Source organism: Rattus rattus, chromosome 1, assembly GCF_011064425.1.
Source record: "Rattus rattus isolate New Zealand chromosome 1, Rrattus_CSIRO_v1, whole genome shotgun sequence".
Classification (NCBI taxonomy): Eukaryota; Metazoa; Chordata; class Mammalia; order Rodentia; family Muridae; genus Rattus; species Rattus rattus.
This window is the reverse complement of record NC_046154.1, coordinates 163,535,863-163,554,056: the sequence shown is the minus strand read 5'-3', so window position 1 is coordinate 163,554,056 and position 18,194 is coordinate 163,535,863. Positions and strand designations below refer to the sequence as shown.

General features: G+C 48.8%; 1 protein-coding gene across 2 annotated transcripts in view; it reads left to right on the top strand.

The window, feature by feature from the left end:
* The window catches only part of Rfx4 (regulatory factor X4), a 156,859-nt gene extending 139,737 nt beyond the window's left edge, over positions 1 to 17,122 (top strand). For both annotated transcript variants that reach the window (XM_032910419.1, XM_032910429.1), the window contains 3 exons: positions 5,167 to 5,329; positions 6,901 to 7,039; positions 15,526 to 17,122. In XM_032910419.1, coding sequence (XP_032766310.1) covers positions 5,167 to 5,329; positions 6,901 to 7,039; positions 15,526 to 15,798 — 575 coding nt within the window. In that variant the 3' untranslated portion in view covers positions 15,799 to 17,122. The remainder of the gene's footprint in view (positions 1 to 5,166; positions 5,330 to 6,900; positions 7,040 to 15,525) is intronic.
* Positions 17,123 to 18,194: the final 1,072 nt, after the last annotated feature.

Below are 18,194 nucleotides of genomic sequence, written 5' to 3'. Positions count from 1 at the left end.
TCACCCAAGCCAGTAGGTGTTAATCTGCTTAAGGCTGCCTGAGTGGATGCATTAGATTGCTGGCACATGGCCATTTAGAGGTTTTGTTCCCTGGACCGCAGGGGCCCATTTTCCCAGGAGCTCTACTAGCTTTTTGTTTGATAATGGCTATTCCGAGCAGCCTTGGCTCCTTCAACAACAAATTCAAAGGAATCAAAATTTACTGAACACCTACTACTTGGCAGGCCCAATGTTGGGGCCACAGCCACGAAAGAACAGTTGCTGGGCTCCGGGGGTTCAAACAAAAGTCATACTTCTGTGGCATCCCCTCAGGTGATGGATATCCCCTGAAGTCTTCCTACTGCTTTAGGGGGGGGGGAAGGAAGGGGAGGGGAGGGAGGGAAGAGGGAGGGGAGGGAAGGGGAGGGGGGGGGAGGGAGGGACCTCTGCCTTTCTTGATTGTCTCTTTAAATAGCCACAGACCTTGGCCACTCCCCTGAGGTCCCAGGGCTCGAAGGGTTAAGTACTTGCTTGTTGTGACTGGCTCATTATTCTCTCAAATCCCACCCCCTCCTATTACAGTTCTGGTAGTAAATTTGCGCTTTATGTATTCTGACAGAAGCGCTTTGCATTCATTATAGAAAAACACAGAACAAAACACAACATTTAAAATCGCCAACCTTCCCACCCAGAAATAATCCATGTTGATATAAAGGGGAAAATTTTAAATTGTAAGAGTGTTATAATCTCCTGAAATTTTTGTGTACTTGCGTGTGCCTGCGTGCATGTGTGTGTGCGTGTGTGTGTATGTGTGGCCTGCCTGCCCTGTGTGTGGTACATGATTGTGCCTGTTCAGGTGCATTTGTGCATTCACGCGCATGTGGCCAGAGGGATGTGTCGAGCATCTTCCTCTTGCTCTTTACCTTGATTCCTAAGAAAGGTCTTTCTCTGACCCTGGAGCTGGCTGCTTCCTCTGGTCGTTACTTCTGCAGCGTTGGGAACAAACACGTCCACATGCAGCCACTCCGGCTTTTTACATCCATTCTAAACTGAATCCAGGCCCTCATATGTGCACAGGAAGCACTGGACCAATGCAGCGTCTTCTCGGCCCCTCTAAGGAAAGTTTTACGTATAAAGAAGGAGGGAACCACGTCTAATCAGTAGCCTGAGATGTGATTATTCAGGACGTTTTCTCTTGATCTTTGTGTAATTAAGAAGTGATTCCTGACAGGCGGCCATGAAGCCACTGTTTGGGTGGGAAGAACACAACAGAGGTGAAATGCAGAAGGAAGGGCACCAGCGACTCACAGAAACTTACTCTTCAGAAGTTTGCTGTAATTGGCTACCTCATAGTCTCCAGCCAAGCATCCCATCCCATCTGTAGTGAGCTAGTTTTTCATTACTGTATCGAGTAACGGAGAGAGACAACGTTTACAAAGACCGAGTTCCCTCTGGCTCAGCTTTGAAGGTCTCACGTATGTCCTCCCGCTCTGGCCTTGGAGCAGCCCATGGTGGCTGAAGCCCACGATGAAGCAAAACTACTCATCTCCTGGAAGAGAGTGAAGAGAAGGCCAGACTCCCACAGTCCCCTTCATGGGCTCTGAGACCTAAAAGCCTTCACTGGGCCCTGTCTCTCAAACGTTCCAGGGATCAAGCTTAAGACCCAGACTATAATATACGTGCCATCCGAGCAGTACGGAGGCTGGGGCAGTGGGATTGGGGGTTGGGAAGCACCCTGGGTTACACAGCAAGGCCCTGCTGGAAAATAACAATGAAAACCACAGTGTCTGGTGAGACGATTGACCCAAGAAGCTCGCCTTTCTTCTTTCCTTGTTTGGAATGGGAGACATAGAAATACACTTTAAGGACCTTCCGGGAGGGCTGGGGAGATGCTCAGCAAACAGAAGTCGCTTCTGCTTAAGCCTGGCTATCTCAGTTCAATCCCTGGAGCCCATTAGAGACAGAAGGAAAAAAACGACTCCATTAAGTTATCCTCTAGGGGTTGGGGATTTAGCTCAGTGGTAGAGCGCTTGCCTAGCAAGCGCAAGGCCCTGGGTTCGGTCCCCAGCTCCGAAAAAAATAAAAGTTATCCTCTGACCTCCACATGCAGGCAATGGCATGTTCCCCAACAATAATAGTAATTATCGTTGTGTTATTATTATTTTATTATTATTATTATTATTATTATTATTATTATCATTATTATATAAAAACAGAAAGAAGGGGTAGGGGATGATTAAGTGTTGGCAAGGTCCGCTGGAGTGGCATATATCTATGACCCCAGAGCTAGGGAGGCGGCTGTGGTAGATCTGTGGCTCACTTACAGGCCAGAGTAACCGAATTCACAAGTTCCAGCTTCAGAGAGAGACCCTGTCTCAAAAGAGAGAGAGAAGAACCACCGAGGGCAGACACCTGGTGTTGACCGCGAGCCTCAGCCTCAACACACATGCACACTCCCTACCCCCAAAACCCCACATGTGCACACATGCCATACTCACAAAAACATGCTGGGACAGCTGCACTCAGAGGAGTAGTTCCCGAATCTCATGAGAAACCCACTGCCTGTCGGTTTTTGTCACACATTACCTTAATTAATCCTAACAGCAGTCTTGCAAGAGAGACTCACCGTGTTTTACAGAGAAGGAAGCAAAGGTTCGTAAGTTATGAGAGGCTTCCTAACACCAGCCTCAGGACTCAGAGCAGAGAGACACCCAGGCAGAGAGAGAGAGAGAGTATGAGGTTGATCTGGGCGCCATTGGCCACCCAAGTGCCCTGAGACCATGGGCAAGCCATTCAGCATCCTATGAAGCCCCTCTTCCTCAGCCAGTGCTGACACAGGAGCGGTGTTAAAATCAAGATGAAGTCCACTGTGTGTGTATGTGTGTGGGGGGTGGGGGTGTTGACGACGTGGGATAGGTTAGAGCACTTTCTTCATGAAGTCTGAAGGAAACCCCCAGACTACTCATCTGAGGAGAGTGGGCACATGCTCCCCGTCAGGACGTTTCCTAGCTGCAGGCTTCCTCCCATCGGCAGATCCTGGGAAACTCAGAGGCAGGGTGAAGGCCATGTTAAGGAAGATGGGCATTCAGGAAATGCCATTTCAGCTGATTCCTAATTGCACCTTTGTCTCCAGGTTGCTCTGTTTTCTTCTTCCGGGTTCATATTCTTGAATCTTCTGTGCTTCTACATCTTCCTTCCTTCCTTCCTTCCTTCCTTCCTTTCTTTCTTTCTTTCTTTCTTTCTTTCTTTCTTTCTTTCTTTCTTTCTTTTTAATTGTTTATAAAGCACTTGCCTGGCCTGTAATAGATGCCCAACAGAACATAACTCCTTATGTTATTGAAGTGAATTGTTGCCACATTATTAAAAAGGGCATTATCTACAATCCAAATTTGCATTCTCAGATTTGCACATGTTCCTAGCACAAGACACTTAAAATAATAAAACAATACAGTTAAAAACAGGATTCCTTCCCTGCCTTCCTCATGGACCTGATAAAGGTCCGTGCCATGCAAGCAACACGGAGCCAATCCATAGTCCAGCCCCTTTAGCCACCACGTCCATACAGCTGCTCCCTGCGCTATAAGTAAAGTCTTGGGGGAAAGACAGACTGAAGTCTAAGAAGAAATGCAAACCTTTCCTTTGTCTTTCTATTAGAGTCTTAAGGCAGAAATGGGCTTTTGCTGACAGCACAGGATTTGGTTTTATTTCATTTTTAAAATCTACTTTTATTTCACTTTATGCGTGTGGGTATTTTCCTTGCCTGTATGTGTACGTACCACATGTTTGCCTGGTACCCATGTAGGCCAGAAGAGGGAGTTGGATGCACTGGGACTGAAGCTATGGCTGGTTGTGAGCTGCCGTGTGGGTACATGGAATTGAACTCAGTTCCTCTAGAAGAAACAGCCAGCGCTCTGAACCACGGAGCCATTTCTTCAGCCCCTCTTTCATTTGATCTTAAAAATAGCATTTGTTGGGGCTGGAGAGATGGCTCAGTGGTTAAGAGCACTGACTGCTCTTCCTGAGGTCCTGAGTTCAATTCCCAGCAACCACACGGTGGCTCACAACCATCTGTAATGAGATCTGATGCCCTTTTCTGGTGTGTCTGAAGACAGCTACAATGTATCCATATACATTAAATAAATAAGTCCTTAAAAAAAAATAGCACTTGTCAACCAGTTCTCCCTCCCTCTCTCTGTGTACCCAAAAATGGACACTGAGTCCTGTTCCCTACACTATGTAAAAGAGGTGGGTTTCTGTTATCTTAATGCTTTAAGACTTATCAGAAATTAAGTTGTCCAACCAGTTTACTTTTTTGTTAGCCCCTTAGAGAGCCTTTGTCAGGTCCTGTCTCTCACACACACACACACACACACACACACACACACACACACACACACACACACACACACAGAGGCCTTAGCACTTTCAGGTATCCAAACAAAAGGCAATAAATGAATTAGTAATGTGCTTTGGACAGGCCATAGTCCAGGTCGCTGTCTAGCAGTCTTCAGTGGAGAGCTAGGTAGACAGAGCCCAGGGATCTACTTAAGTTGCTTAAAATAGTCTGCCGACTCTGTAACAACCATTGACTTGAGCATGAAAAGCAGTGCTTTCCTGGGACACACTGTACCAGGCTTGGCATTCTCCATCTTCCTCTCTTCCCATCTTCCCTGTCCCCTTTCCCCTCTCGCTTTTGTTTTAACTGTGTCTATCTGGACAGTACTGGGCAGACTGGCACGCACCTGGCCTCATGGGATGGTTTTGCACTCTGGTGTGGGGGAGGGGATAGGTGGATCAAATCACATTCCTTCCAGAATGGGGAACTGCAGATTGAAGTACGTTCTGAAGGACCCACCATGCACTGAAGGAGCTCACCCAGGCTGGGTTAACAGGCAGCTTCTCTGGATTCATGTATAAAGACCGAATGGGTCGGGAGTTAGGAAGAGTGAAGATTCTAGGTGGCAGATACAGCAGGGGCAAAGGTTCTGGGGTGCCACAGATCGTTATGCTCTGGAGAAAATGATTCTACGTCTAGACTGGGAGCTGCCAGGTAGACTCTGGCAAGCTGAGCAGAACCAGAGAATGCCTGGTAACAATTCTGACTTTCAGCTTACGAGCAATGGGCAGCCATGTAGAGTTCTATGCACAAACTGTTAGCGACCAATGCAATGTAATCTGTCTCTGTAGGAGCAATGCAGTCATATACGTGGTCGCTAACGTACACAGTGACGACAGCGGCTGGGTCGCCGGCTGAGAACTCCCAACAACTACCCTGTATGAGGAGCACCCACGTGCCTTCTTCCTCTGTCACACACAGGATACCAGTCTACTCCCACAGAGAGGAGCATGGGTAAGTGACTGAGAAGGATTCCGATAGTAGTGTTTCCTCAGAGGACAGGACAGGGGCTGTCTTCTGGTTAGTCTGCCTGCCTTGATCAGTGCTGTCACCTCATAGACTCCCCATAATACACAGTGCAGAGGGATGGAAGAAAGGGTGAATGGCCCGTAGTTCCTCAAGGTCATACAGCTGGCAAACTATAGATCCCCAACTGAGCACGTCACACTCCTAAGCCAAAACTCATCCCTCACTTGCCCTTCCAGCAGCAGCCTGTTACGGCTCCACAGAATGTCCTTGTCTCTTTGGAGTCCATTTAGAGGTGGTCTACTCCGCCTGTGGCATGGAGGTCTCTAGGGGACTGCTCCCGGGTTCAGGGAGTCCCTGAGGCTTCCAGGGGTGCTCTGTAACCTGGATCATTTGTTTCGCCCATGTTGTGTGCAAACCTGGGAGGCAATGGGAGACCAGCCTACGCATCCGTTCAACAGAGTTACCTGATCTTCAACAGCCCTTGGCACCAGGCTCTGCCTCTCAGGAGACACCAATTTCACTGTGTTCATTGAGCAGTGACTTGGAAAACACTCTTGACACTGAGGACATTCACTGCCACACAGTGCAGGGAGTCTCACCTACGGCTACGCACAGGCCTGAGGCCTAGCTAGAGAAGCCCCAGAGTAGCTGGGACGCAGGGGCCTCTCAGACAACTCCCACACAGGTGGATGAGCAGAAGGCCGGTAGATCAGTTTGTGCCCACAGTTCAGATCCCCAGGGATCTCCACGGGGCAGCCATTATTCCTAAAGGCATTCCTCTACACAATTATAATGCACTCTTAGGACTGGGTTTCAGATGTTTTCGGAATGTACGGGAACGGTAGCGTAGAGACCATGTGGCCACAGGTCCAGGTCTTTGCCAGGAAGACGGTATGATAAACAGTCACGGCAGTAGCAGCCCGGGGAACCTGTGTAACTCTCTGCGTATGTGCCATCGCCCGCACATGAGTGGTTCCAGGAGAACCCTGGGCAGCACTTCGCAGCTGTGAGAAACGGGGGCCGTGAGTAACTCCAGATCGGATTGCCAGGAAGTGGCAGAGCCTGGCTCAGACTCAGAGCAGTCTCTGATACCTGCTTTGCCTCACCGTGCAACTCCCTCAGGTTTTCCCGCCACCACTCCCCAGAGGAAGCCTAAGGAATGCAGAAACACAAACACAAAGTCCAAAGCAAAACAAACAAAACCAAAACAAAACCAAAAAAACCCTCCCTGTTCGATTTCAAGGTGTACAATGAGCTTTTGGCACGATGGGAGCAGAGCTTTCCATTGGAGTAATGTTTTAATCAGAGCCAGCTTCTGTTACCTGAGTGAAGGCTTGCCAAGAGTGCTGGGGGTCCGGGAAATCAAACTGGGGTTCAAGACTCCCCACAGCAAGGCCAGCAGGGCAGAGACGATGGGAATCAAACAGAAGAAAAATTGGTGGGGTGGGGTGGGTCACAGAGGAGAAAAAGTAGTTGAGGCGACTTTTTTAAGGTGTCAAACTGACTGTTCTTGGGCATTATGACTCACGCTACTCTTTGTGCTTGGTGCATTTTAGGTACACGGGAAGCTATAACTACGGGAGCTATGGCAACCAGCATCCTCACCCACTGCAGAACCAGTATCCAGCCCTGCCTCATGACACAGCCATCTCTGGGCCGCTCCACTACTCCCCTTACCACAGGAGCTCTGCCCAGGTGAGTGGGTGCATGTGGGGAGGTCTTGCTGGCTCAGAGTGGTTGGCACCCAGTCAAACCAACTAACGACAGTTAAGTCCACAGTGTATGCACCCGTAGGTCCCAAGGACAGCCCGGCTCACTGCCCTCGAGTGAATGGCTTACCTTGGGCGCTTGTGATCACATGTCACTTTCCCTCATGCATCCAAACTGCTTGACTGTTCTCTTAAGTTCTCCACTGTCTTTGACCTCTCAGATGCCAGGATCCGACAAGCCAGGCTTCTGTTGGTCCTTTCTAGGTGGCTACTTGACATTGGGCCCCTGTCTCCTTTCCCAGGATTCCTTTCCCTCACGGCTTCCGTCAGGATCTCTACTTGATGACAGTTGGTTTCTTGGTTTTCCAAGTGGGTGTGGGTCTGGCCCACACAGAATCTTAGCCAGGAGCATCCTAAAGTGGACCCTCTCTTGATTACTTTCCCCCATCATCACTGCCTAGCAAACTGGGCCCTCTATGGTCAGCCTGAGATAAGGGACATAGAGGAAGAACCTAGGTTACCCCTGTAGGGCACCCTAGTTAGTTATTGTGGACACCTGCCTATGTGTTGTCCCAAGCAGGGCTGATCTCTCTCTACATAGTCTGAGTTACCCTGGAACTTACTATGTAGACCAGGCTACCCTTAAACACACAGAGATCCATCTCCCTCTGCCTCCTGAGCGCTGGGGTTAAAAGTGTATGCCGCCACACCCAGACTCAATTCCGTATTCTAAACTCTCTACGTCATCCTGGCTGTCCTGCCTTAGGTCTCTGTGCCTAACCTAAATAATAACAGGGCCTTTATGACCTCTGTCTCTAATGCTTGCCCTATCTGCAGCTGGAAGGGTCTTTTGGAAAGAAATAAAAACAAAACACTGACTCTGGCACTGGTTATCGTCGGGTGGGTTCATTTCCTCAGTTTCCTTCTCCATAGTTGGCTCCTTCCTGGCCAACCCACCCCCCTCTGCCCCTTTTGGAATCATGGCAACTGCCCACATCCACTGCGTGCACCAACGTCCCCGTCTGTGGAGACTGCTCCCCGAGCTGGGGCTCTTTCCTGCTTATCATCCAGACAACATCTTACAGCCTTGTGAGTCTCTTGAGAGCATCCCCTTCCTTCCTCCAGGCCATTACCAAGTGCCTGCCACACTGAGCTTTCTCTTTCTGACACACTGCCCACACCCTGTTAGCCAGCGCCATCCTGATAACCTTAGACACTCTCCTGCGTGCTTTCCCAAGCAGGCTTCTCTCTAACCCTGCAGGAGCCCTCAAGCTCCTTCAAGGCAGAGATTAAGTCTATACCCCCAGGCCACATTACACAAAACCCATCCAAAAGGTCAGTTTATTTCTTCAAAATGCTGCAGTAAGCAGGTTCTGTACAAAGCACTTTGCATACTCTGGAGAACCTCAGGAGAAGAGGAAACGAGACACAGGGTAACTTATATGGGGATTAGAACCCAGGAAGTGTGACTACTTTGGGGCTCCTGAGCACCACTGTCTCTCAGATGTGGCTCTTGCTGTGAATTCTTGGGGGTGGGGAAGGAAGTAGCTGTAGGCAGGACCAACGGTTGGGGGAGGCTAAGCCTACTTTGCCTACTCTGAAGGTTGAGAAGCCACAGGTGGGTTTTGTGTCTAAGAGAGCTCTCAGGACCCCCATAGAACAAGCACAAAGGGAGTCTGGGGCCTCAGAGGACAAGGGCAGGAGGGAGGCTGTATGGAGGCTACATTGCATCAGCCAGCGGTGCACAGATTTGCCAAGGGAGGTACTAAAGAGAATGTATCCACACTTCGAAGGCACGCAGGGTAAACAGCCCTCTGTTTTGATTTCCATCTCGGTACCAAGAGGAGCCCTGGTTTAATCCCAAGACAAGCCGAGAAGTTGATTCTTCTAAGTCATCGCCTGGGGCACTCATTAGCGTACTCTTGCCTGCGTCACAGAGACGCCAGCTCCTCAGGTGCCCCCCTCTCCTGGGAGCAGAGTCTGTGCTTCTCGCTGTGACTCCCCTGAGTGACAGAGTTGCTGCCTGGGTCACACTCAGCACAGTCTAGGCACTCACTCATTCATTCGCTCGCTCGCTCCTTCCTTCCTCACGCGGTCGCTGAGTGCCTGCTTCGTGCAAGCGTAGCTGCAGCGTCCAGGACTACACATAGGGAGTGGGCAGAGTCCACGCACTGGGAGCATGTACGCCCGCTGGCGACTGCAGCTCCACGCCACTGCTTGGTCTTGTCCTCCCTCCTCTACTGCTTCATGCCCCAGGAAACTCAGGAGCTCCTTTTGGGAGGTGATATTTTTAAAACCCTCACCATAAAAAGAAGCCAAGTTACCCTCAAAGCCCACAGCGACCCTGTTGATTGAAGATAAGTCTGCTGTGTCCGCTTTGGAAGCCACAACGGTACCCAACTGGAGTCTCTATCATTCAATAGCTGGTCTTATAGAAGCTGGTCTTCTTCACTCATTTTACATCCTGATTGCTGTTCCCCCCTCCTCCTGGCCTCCCCTCACACAGTTCCTCCCCCTATCTCCCCTTCTTTTCTCCTCTGAGGCCCTCCTGGGTATCCCCCCACCCTGGCACATCAAGTCTCTGCAGAGCTAGGAAGCCGTGTCTATCTACATGAGGCCCAAGACAGCTTCTCCTCCATCTTGCCTTGTGGCTCTCAGACTAGGGCATTTGACAGCCTACCATCTGCAGCACACGTGCACATGCGCACACTGACAAACACACACTCACACACACACATACACACACTCACACGCACACACACACTCACACACATACACAGATATTCACACACACACGCACACACCACACACACACACACTCACACACACACACACACACACACGTACACATACATACACAAACACACACATACAGACACACACATATACACACACGAACACATACACGTACACACACATACACACACACACATACACACACTCACACGCACACATACACATACATACTCACGCACACACACATACACACATACACACACTCACACGCACACATAACATACACACACATACACAGATACTCACACATACACACACACACACACACACACACACACACACACCTTGTGGTTTCATTAGTCTCTATTTGTAAAGTGTGGTAAATTTAATTGTGTCATATCAGTGCCCATATTGGGTGAGGTCGGTATTGAAAATGTCCCTCGTCTAGAGAAGGTCCTGTCTGAAGACAAAGCTTCCTTTGTTTCATTTTCCCATTAAGACTGAAGGAACTTGCACCTTAGGCAATTTGAAATAGATGGGCCCATTTGTTCCCATAACAACCTCAGGAAGACGGCCTTTTTTCCCCAAGTTCTTAAAGATGAAGCAGCAGCCACAGAAAGCTGTGTGACCCAAGCCAGCAAAGAAGCCGGGAGCACAGTTCTCCAACTCCCAGCCCAGCCCCATGCCGGTGTCCTAAAACCACTGCCTAGAGATTGGCAAGAGTATTCTCAATACATGCCCAGGAGAGAGAGAGAGGAGAGGAGAGAGAGAGAGAGAGAGAGAGAGAGAGAGAGAGAGAGAGAGAGAGAGAGAGGAGAGAAGAGAGACATGCACATTCAAGTTCTTTGATTTACGGCTAAGTGTGCAAGGCTGAAACCCACTGTCGGCTTGCGTAGTCAGCCTCCCAGAGCAAAGGTGAAGCCGTTGCAGTCCCTGGTGAGGGAATGGCACACGTCACTGAAGTAGGTTCATGGGGATGAGGAAGAGGTAGGTCTAAATTGAAGAAAAATAGCAATTTTAAAGAAATGTACTTGGTTTTCAGCACAAAAGTGCTGTAAGTCAAGATTGCAAATTACTACCTGTTAAGCTGGCTTGAAAGAACCATATGTCCAAGGAAGGACTGTGGTCTTCACATGCCTCCCGGCACTGCCACGATCAAAACCACCTGCGTCCCCTTGCTCTTCACAGAGAATATGCTCGTGCTTGATGGCAGTGCTCGTCTGAGCAGCATGTGCTTGCTTATGGCCAACACAAAGGCAGACCTCCAGGCCGGCTTGAGTTCTCAGAACTGCCGAACCAGTGGAGAAATACTGCTGTGCCCGTCAACCCCTGACCATGCAATCCTTACCCTGTCGGCAACCATAAAAGTGAACATGGACCCACAAGTCATGTGATCAATCAACATCTATATGGCTAGGAACACACTCAGCTGAGACAGCAAAGCACCTCCTTACACTCATCTGAGCAAGGATGGCATGGCCAGTGCCAGCTTCATCTGTCTGGCTCCAACCACACACAGCCAGTGCCACTACCAAGTTTTCTTAGGCTATTCCACCTTGGGATGGCATCTTGGCCTAGAGTAAAGAAACAACACACACACACACACACACACACACACACACACACACACACACACACGGCTAGGAAGACAGCCTAGTAAAGTTCTTGCTTTGTCAGCACAACGGCTTGAGTTTGTTCTTTAGAACCCATGGAAAAGAAAGCTAGATGTAGTAGAATGTGTTTCTAACACCAGGGCTGGGAAGACAGAGACAGATACCTGGGACTCGGGGGCCCTGAGTAGTCAGCCGACTTTGTTAATTCCAGGCCGGTGAGAGACCCTGTCTCAAACAACAACAACAACAACGTAGACTGAACTACAAGAAAACACATGGGGTTGTTCTCTGGTTTAACACGCACAGGTACACACTTTCAGACACATGCCACATATGTACACATGCATGCTCACGTACCAACCAACAGTAACACTGCAAAGTCTCTGAGTGCAGAGCTGATTCCCCTGGTTCGAATCCCAGGCCTGCCTCTGATGAGTGCTGAGCTCCCTGACTCATCTGGAAAGTGAGACGCATTACTAGACACTCTGCAGTAATGCCTCAGAGGGAACAGTGGCCGAGACCAGGTAGTTAATCCAGGGTAGAACGAAGTCTGGCTCACAGGTCACAGTGTTTGCACTTACCATTCCTCATTGTCATCCGGTTACAGTAATCTTCGACTTTACAGAATCTTACGGTCCATACGTGTTCTCCTCACGGAACTGGCTTCACCTAGGTCCTTCTGCTCATCGGCTCCAGCCCCAGGACCCAGTGAGACCTGGCCCTTAGTGATGTCCTAGGATATACTTGTCAGTGAAACGAATGACCTTGTTTGAGCACTGAGTTGTCATGTGGCCTCAAGCAGGCCACTGCCACCACTTGTAAAATAAGCACTGGGACCCCCCAGTCAGCCGCCAAGGCTCTTCTGATCACTAAGAGAACACAGCCCTATGCCCCTCCAAGTGGAGAACACTGGGAAAGGCCAACACACTTTGAAAACTTACAGCACGGTTTCTAAGTGGCTTCTCATCAATTCATTTAATCTTGACCCTGAGCACTCAGCAGATGTGGACTGTCTGGCAAAGAGTTTTGGGGAGCCATGATTTCTTTTGGAAGAGGCGAGGAGGAAACCTGGGGGAGGCAGTGCTTGGTGGGCCTTTGGGACAGTGAGAGCTGCCTTTCATAGGAAAATGGTTTGTGCTCCTGCCTCAGCCACCTTTCACCCTCTGCTCAAGTGCGGAGCATGTGGTGAGAGGCAGGGATAAAGGGCTCACTCTGCCTTTGCATGTGCAGGAAAGTTGGCCCCTGGAGTGGGGAGTTGTGTCCCAAAATAGACTTCCTAATACAGTTCCAAAGAGGCCAAGAGTCAGTCACAACCAAGATGGACTTACAACATAGACTCTAGATGACTACTTTAAACACCCCCCCACAGAGAGAGAGAGAGAGAGAGAGAGAGAGAGAGAGAGAGAGAGAGAGAGAGAGAGAGAGGAGACTGCTAACTTCCTGTCATAGGCTGTCCACAAAAGCTCCTTTATTCTGGCCTGAGTTCTTGATACCCCAGAGTTTGTACCCAGCATGCTTAAGGGCCTTGCATGAAGCCAGATGTTAAGTGTGAAAGGTGAGGTGGATGCTACTGGACAGCCGCTCCACTTCCAGCAGACTATGTAGAAAGAAGTCTTCATTGGTCACATTAATCATTAGGCCCAGGCAGTAGGCACTTTGCCTATCTCGCCTCTCAATGGTCTCTTACACCAGGGGGTAAGTGGTCACTGACTCATTTGCAATTAGCTGACCTAATGGGACAGAATTTTCCATGCTGGTAACAGAATTGTATTGTCACACTGGAGATATTTTGAGCCAGTCTCATTTCCAGGCAATTGCTCTTTTGCATCGATGACACAACCTCTGGGCACAGCTGTGCTGTGAGGGTCCCTGATGAGGCCCAACAACTACACTCTCTTGAGTTTGATGGGAAGAGTTCCAAGTCCATACTGTGACATTTTACCTACCCAAGTCAAGGTCAGAGGGGACTGGGTCAGCATTCCAAGGCCTAGCTCTATGGAGAAGGAGGAAGAGGCATGATGAGGAAGAAGATGTATGTGGTTGGGAGTGGGAGTCAGATAGGTCAGTCAGACCGATATGGGGACATCTTGCTACCCAGGTCTGGGTTTTCATGCTCTGTGACACTGGGCACAGTTTCTGCAATGTCTACAATATGCATTTAGATTCTACGATCCTAAATGCCCCAGTGTATATTCACCAGATATGACTGGCATCTATCAGGTGCCAACCTCTGCACCAAATTTTGGGAACATACATTGAACCCAACAGGGAGCATTTGAATAGACGCCAGTGTGAAGAAAGCTGCCAGGCTGGATGGAGATGGCGGGCCATTTGGCTTCTTGAGCTAGGATGTCCAGAAATGTCACACTTAAGGAGCTGATGTTTGCGCTCAGAGCTGAAGCATGGTGAAAAGGCACATGTGGTGGGAACTGGGCAAAAGGCTAGTTTAGGAATTAATATATAGAAAGGGAGGACCAGCTCATGTACCCCCTAGATAAAAAGTGAGACCTCTACACTAGCAAGAGGGACCCAGAGTTGGGAGAGCACTGTTGATGATTTCTTAATATCATCTTTTTAGTATACCTGGATCTTGGTTCTTTTCTTTCTGGGAAACTATTTACAGGCCTGGAGGCCCTCCATGCCTACACTCGAATAGTATCCTGTGGGTCCTCTCATGCTGCATGCACAGCACATGGGTCTGCACCACGGCTGCAGATCTGATTTGGGATTATGAAAGCCTTGGCATGCTGTCTGCAGTCTCCTTGGCAACAGCACTTGGTCCTTCTCCCTGGAGTTCCCAGACAGCTTCTACACCCTCTTTCTTAACTGTTCTTTTCTTGTGTGGCGGCGGCTGTCCTTTGCTGAGTAAGGCATGCGGTCCTACCTGAGGGGAAAGCTCTCCCTGCTCCACCCGAGCCCCCTCTCGGTGCTCTTCACATATTTCAACCCTCCCCTCTGTCTCCTGCTCCCCCCCCCACCTCCCGGAATCAGCTCCAAGAGGCAGAGGGGCTCCTTTGCCCGCCTCTGGGGAACAGCCAATGTTGTCACCAGCATCTTCTGCTGTCTAGGTTTCAGCCTGTCTGTCTCCCTCACAGGAGGCAGCCTCCCACCTAATCCCTTGGGGCTCCACTCTCCAACTGTCAGGGAAGACAGATGGGGAGCAGAAGAATTCACACACCCTCTCCTCCCCGCTGCCCTTGTCATCCCTGTTCACTGCTCCTGTTCTCGTTGGCCCTGAGCTGAGCAAGGGCATCTCCGAGCTGACTGGCCTGCAAATGTCAGCTCTCAGAGGGACCCTTAGCTCCTCCCCTTCCTCCCTTCGGATCATTCTGACAGGGCCAGATTGCAGGGCTGACACTGAAGAAGGAGAGAGCAGCTCTCAGACTTGAAAGTCTTCCCTCCCGTCTCTGTTCCTTGGTCTGACTTGCCCCCAAAGTACCCCTCTCCTGCCTACCCCCAACCCCGTCTCTTCTTGACTCCTTCCTCTGTATTCGCACAAAGCCTGGTAATTTACCATTTCCTCCTTGCTTAGCTCCCAGGACTCCAACAAATGTGAACCTAAAAGAAAGATGTTCCTTCAATGACAGGCACTAATAATAACCTTTGAAGCTGCTGGCTTGCTTTCCCTTCCAAAGCCTGTTTTTAGGCTGCAGTTCATGATTGACTTCAGCTGTAAAATGCTATTTTTAATGTCATTGTGTTTTACCTGGGAGTGCTGTTCTCCTGGGTTGATAGAATAGGACTTGTCGCATCTCCATAGGGAATGGCAGAACTCACGCCCATGTGCAATCGCACTCCACTGGACACACTTGCTAGTGTGGTCCACACAAAGGCACACCCACCGCCACACCATTACCACCCGCCAACGCTCCCCCTCTGTATTCCTAGCTGGGGGTGGTCCTCCCTTTGGATTTGAGGAAACAGCAGCCTGACTCTGGCTCTGAAGACCCTTATGACTTATCCACTGACTGCTTCCTTGGACCAAAGTTTACCCTGGCTCACTGATTCCTTGCCATCAACTCCCGCGAATACTATCTAGAAGTGTTTTAGCTTAAATAAGATTGCTGTTGGGTGCATGTGACTTTGAGCTAACTTTAAGTTTGTGGACTTTCTCCTCCACAAGTACCCTTTCAATAGCCCCACTTCCAGGATGGAACCTTGTTTGATGAGCAGCACTCCCAGGCTACATCCTACCCCAGTCACTCCCCGCTGGCCAGAGGTGCCGACAGCCAACGCATGCTACACAAGCCCGTCTGTGCATTCCACGAGGTATGGAAACTCCAGTGACATGTACACCCCTCTGACCACGCGCAGGAATTCTGAGTACGAGCACATGCAACACTTTCCTGGCTTTGCTTACATCAACGGAGAGGCCTCCACTGGATGGGCTAAGTGACTGCTTTCATAGAAATCCATATTTAATATTAATAATTAATAATAATAATAAATCCAGTACCCACCCTCCAGAAGACTTTATCTCAATACATCATAACTTGCGGGCTGATCCTAAACATCCATTTGCCTAATGAACAAGAGGATGTTCACCATGGAATGAACAGACTTTAGTTCAGAAAGAGGACTCCCTACAAGTCAGTGGGATTGGGTCCCATAGCCAAGCCAGACTCGACTGGTTCTATAGAGCACTATCTTGGGCAGGCCGTTCTGTGCCTTCCTCCTCTGCTCCATGACCTTCATGGCAACCACTCCCTGTAGGGTACTTATTTTCTTGTTGACAAAGCTCTTTAGTCTTGAAGGATGGATACTGGAGCCAGAGTCTGGTCTGTGTTCTTGGATGGGCACATGAGTTACCAAGAGCATTCACCTGTCTGTCACGTCACTGTACAGTTACCAGCCCTCAGACATGTTCTCCACATCCCTACTTCCTGGTGACGTCATTACTACTTCCTGGAGTCCCAGAAATTCCTGCAAATGCTAAGCTCCCCCTAAGTTCCGCTTGCACCTGCCATAGTCCCTTCATGGCCTGGACTGTAAGCACTGTTTTTGAGGGACCGAAGAGGCCTGTTATATATTGCCTTTAGTTGATTAATGTCTGTAGGGACCAGTTCTTCTATGTACAAGGATTTGTCCTGAGTTTGCACAATGGCTAGCATCAGCAAAAGGCAGGAGAGGGTTTTCTTAAGTTCTGTGAGAAATGTGGATTTATGGCACTAAAAACTGTCCTCCGCTGTGTTACTTTGTGAAGCTGGATGGATCAAACTTTCACTTAGCAAGCACCAAGTGTGAAAACAACTGTCTGGTTTCTTCATAAGACTAGAATACTTTCCGACACTTTGCTAGAAAAAAAATTCAAAGCGGTGCCTTTGAGTCTATACTATACTGTGTATGTGTGGAAATAAAAAATGTATTGTACTTTGGGAAATTTTTTCTTAGGTATTTTTTTTGTCAGATTTGTAGCTATTTGTGGTTTGTTAGAGATTAACATAGGTTTTCCTTCTGTATTATAAGATGCACCAAGCAATTATGGTGGACCTATTACCCTATGGGTAAGAAATAAATGGAAATATGACACCGGATGTTTTAGCAAATGTTCTGTAAATAAAATGTTTGATCACACCACCCAGTGTGATAATCATGTCTACAGCTAAAATGGAAATAGTTTTATCTGTACAGTTGTGCAAGATATGGATGGTTTCACTATCTGTACAGTTGTGCAAGATATGAATGGTTTCACACTCAAATAAAAAGGATTGAAGTGACCAGCTTCCGTTTTTCATTCACACTTGATAATGCCGGGTATGTGTCTCCAATTTGAATAACATTCTTAAATTCTTGGGGAATGAGTAGAACAAAACTAAAAAGGCTTGCTGGGTGTGATGGTATATGTCCGGGATCCCAGCACGCAGAAGACTGAAAGTGGAGAATAGTGAGTTCAAGGCCAGCCTGTGTCCTGTCTCAAAAAAAATAAAAGCCGGCCAGCCAGCCAGTAACAAAAGCCTTGAATGACTGTCTGGTTTTGTCACTCGGTTCCCTACCAACTTGTCCTGACCAATGCTGATGGGGTGAGCATGGATGAAGGTTTGTAGATCCGGGATCCGCCCTGTGTTTGTCTGCTGGCTTCTCTCAGTAAAGGTGAAAGGCCTTTCAGCTCTTCCTCGGTACCAGCATCAGGAAGCGTCCCCTGCACTTAGCTCACGATGCTTTCATGATCATGGGATGTGAAGATATTTCGAGTACATTGCTTTAACGGAGAATAAACAGAGCAGTAACATCACTGAGTTCCTAACGAGAATCAAGTTCTCCTCCAGCACAGTGTTTCGATTCTGTGGCTGAAGGGGAGCAGGATGGGGGGGAAAGGTTTCATTTTGCCCAGATGTTAAGGACCCAGCAGCTAAGAGAGATCCAGAGGCACAGATCTGCAGAAGCCTGTGCAGCAGTGACTGTGTGAAGGTATGAGAATGTGACAGCTTAATCTGCATTCTGAAAGATTTCTTTTTAAAGCCAAGCCCGTGCATGCTATTACATAACATGTTTATACCTGCGAGCTGACTTTAAGATGGAAATTATTTATGTTATACATAGCCTCCCTTTAAATGTATTCAGCCGTGCTAGTCTACCAAAAAAAAAAAAAAAATGCACATAGATGCTGGATCTCATTCTCCCACGGTAAATTGGTTTGACCTTTTGTCCACAATCCATTAGCTTTAAATGATGAAAGCAAGAGAGAGGATGAAGGAAAATCTGACTTTAGCCACTGTTGAGAATAACCAGCCTTCCTGGCCTCTCAGACTTCAAAGCAAGCGCTGTCTCAAGAAGGTGTGGTGAAGTCTGACC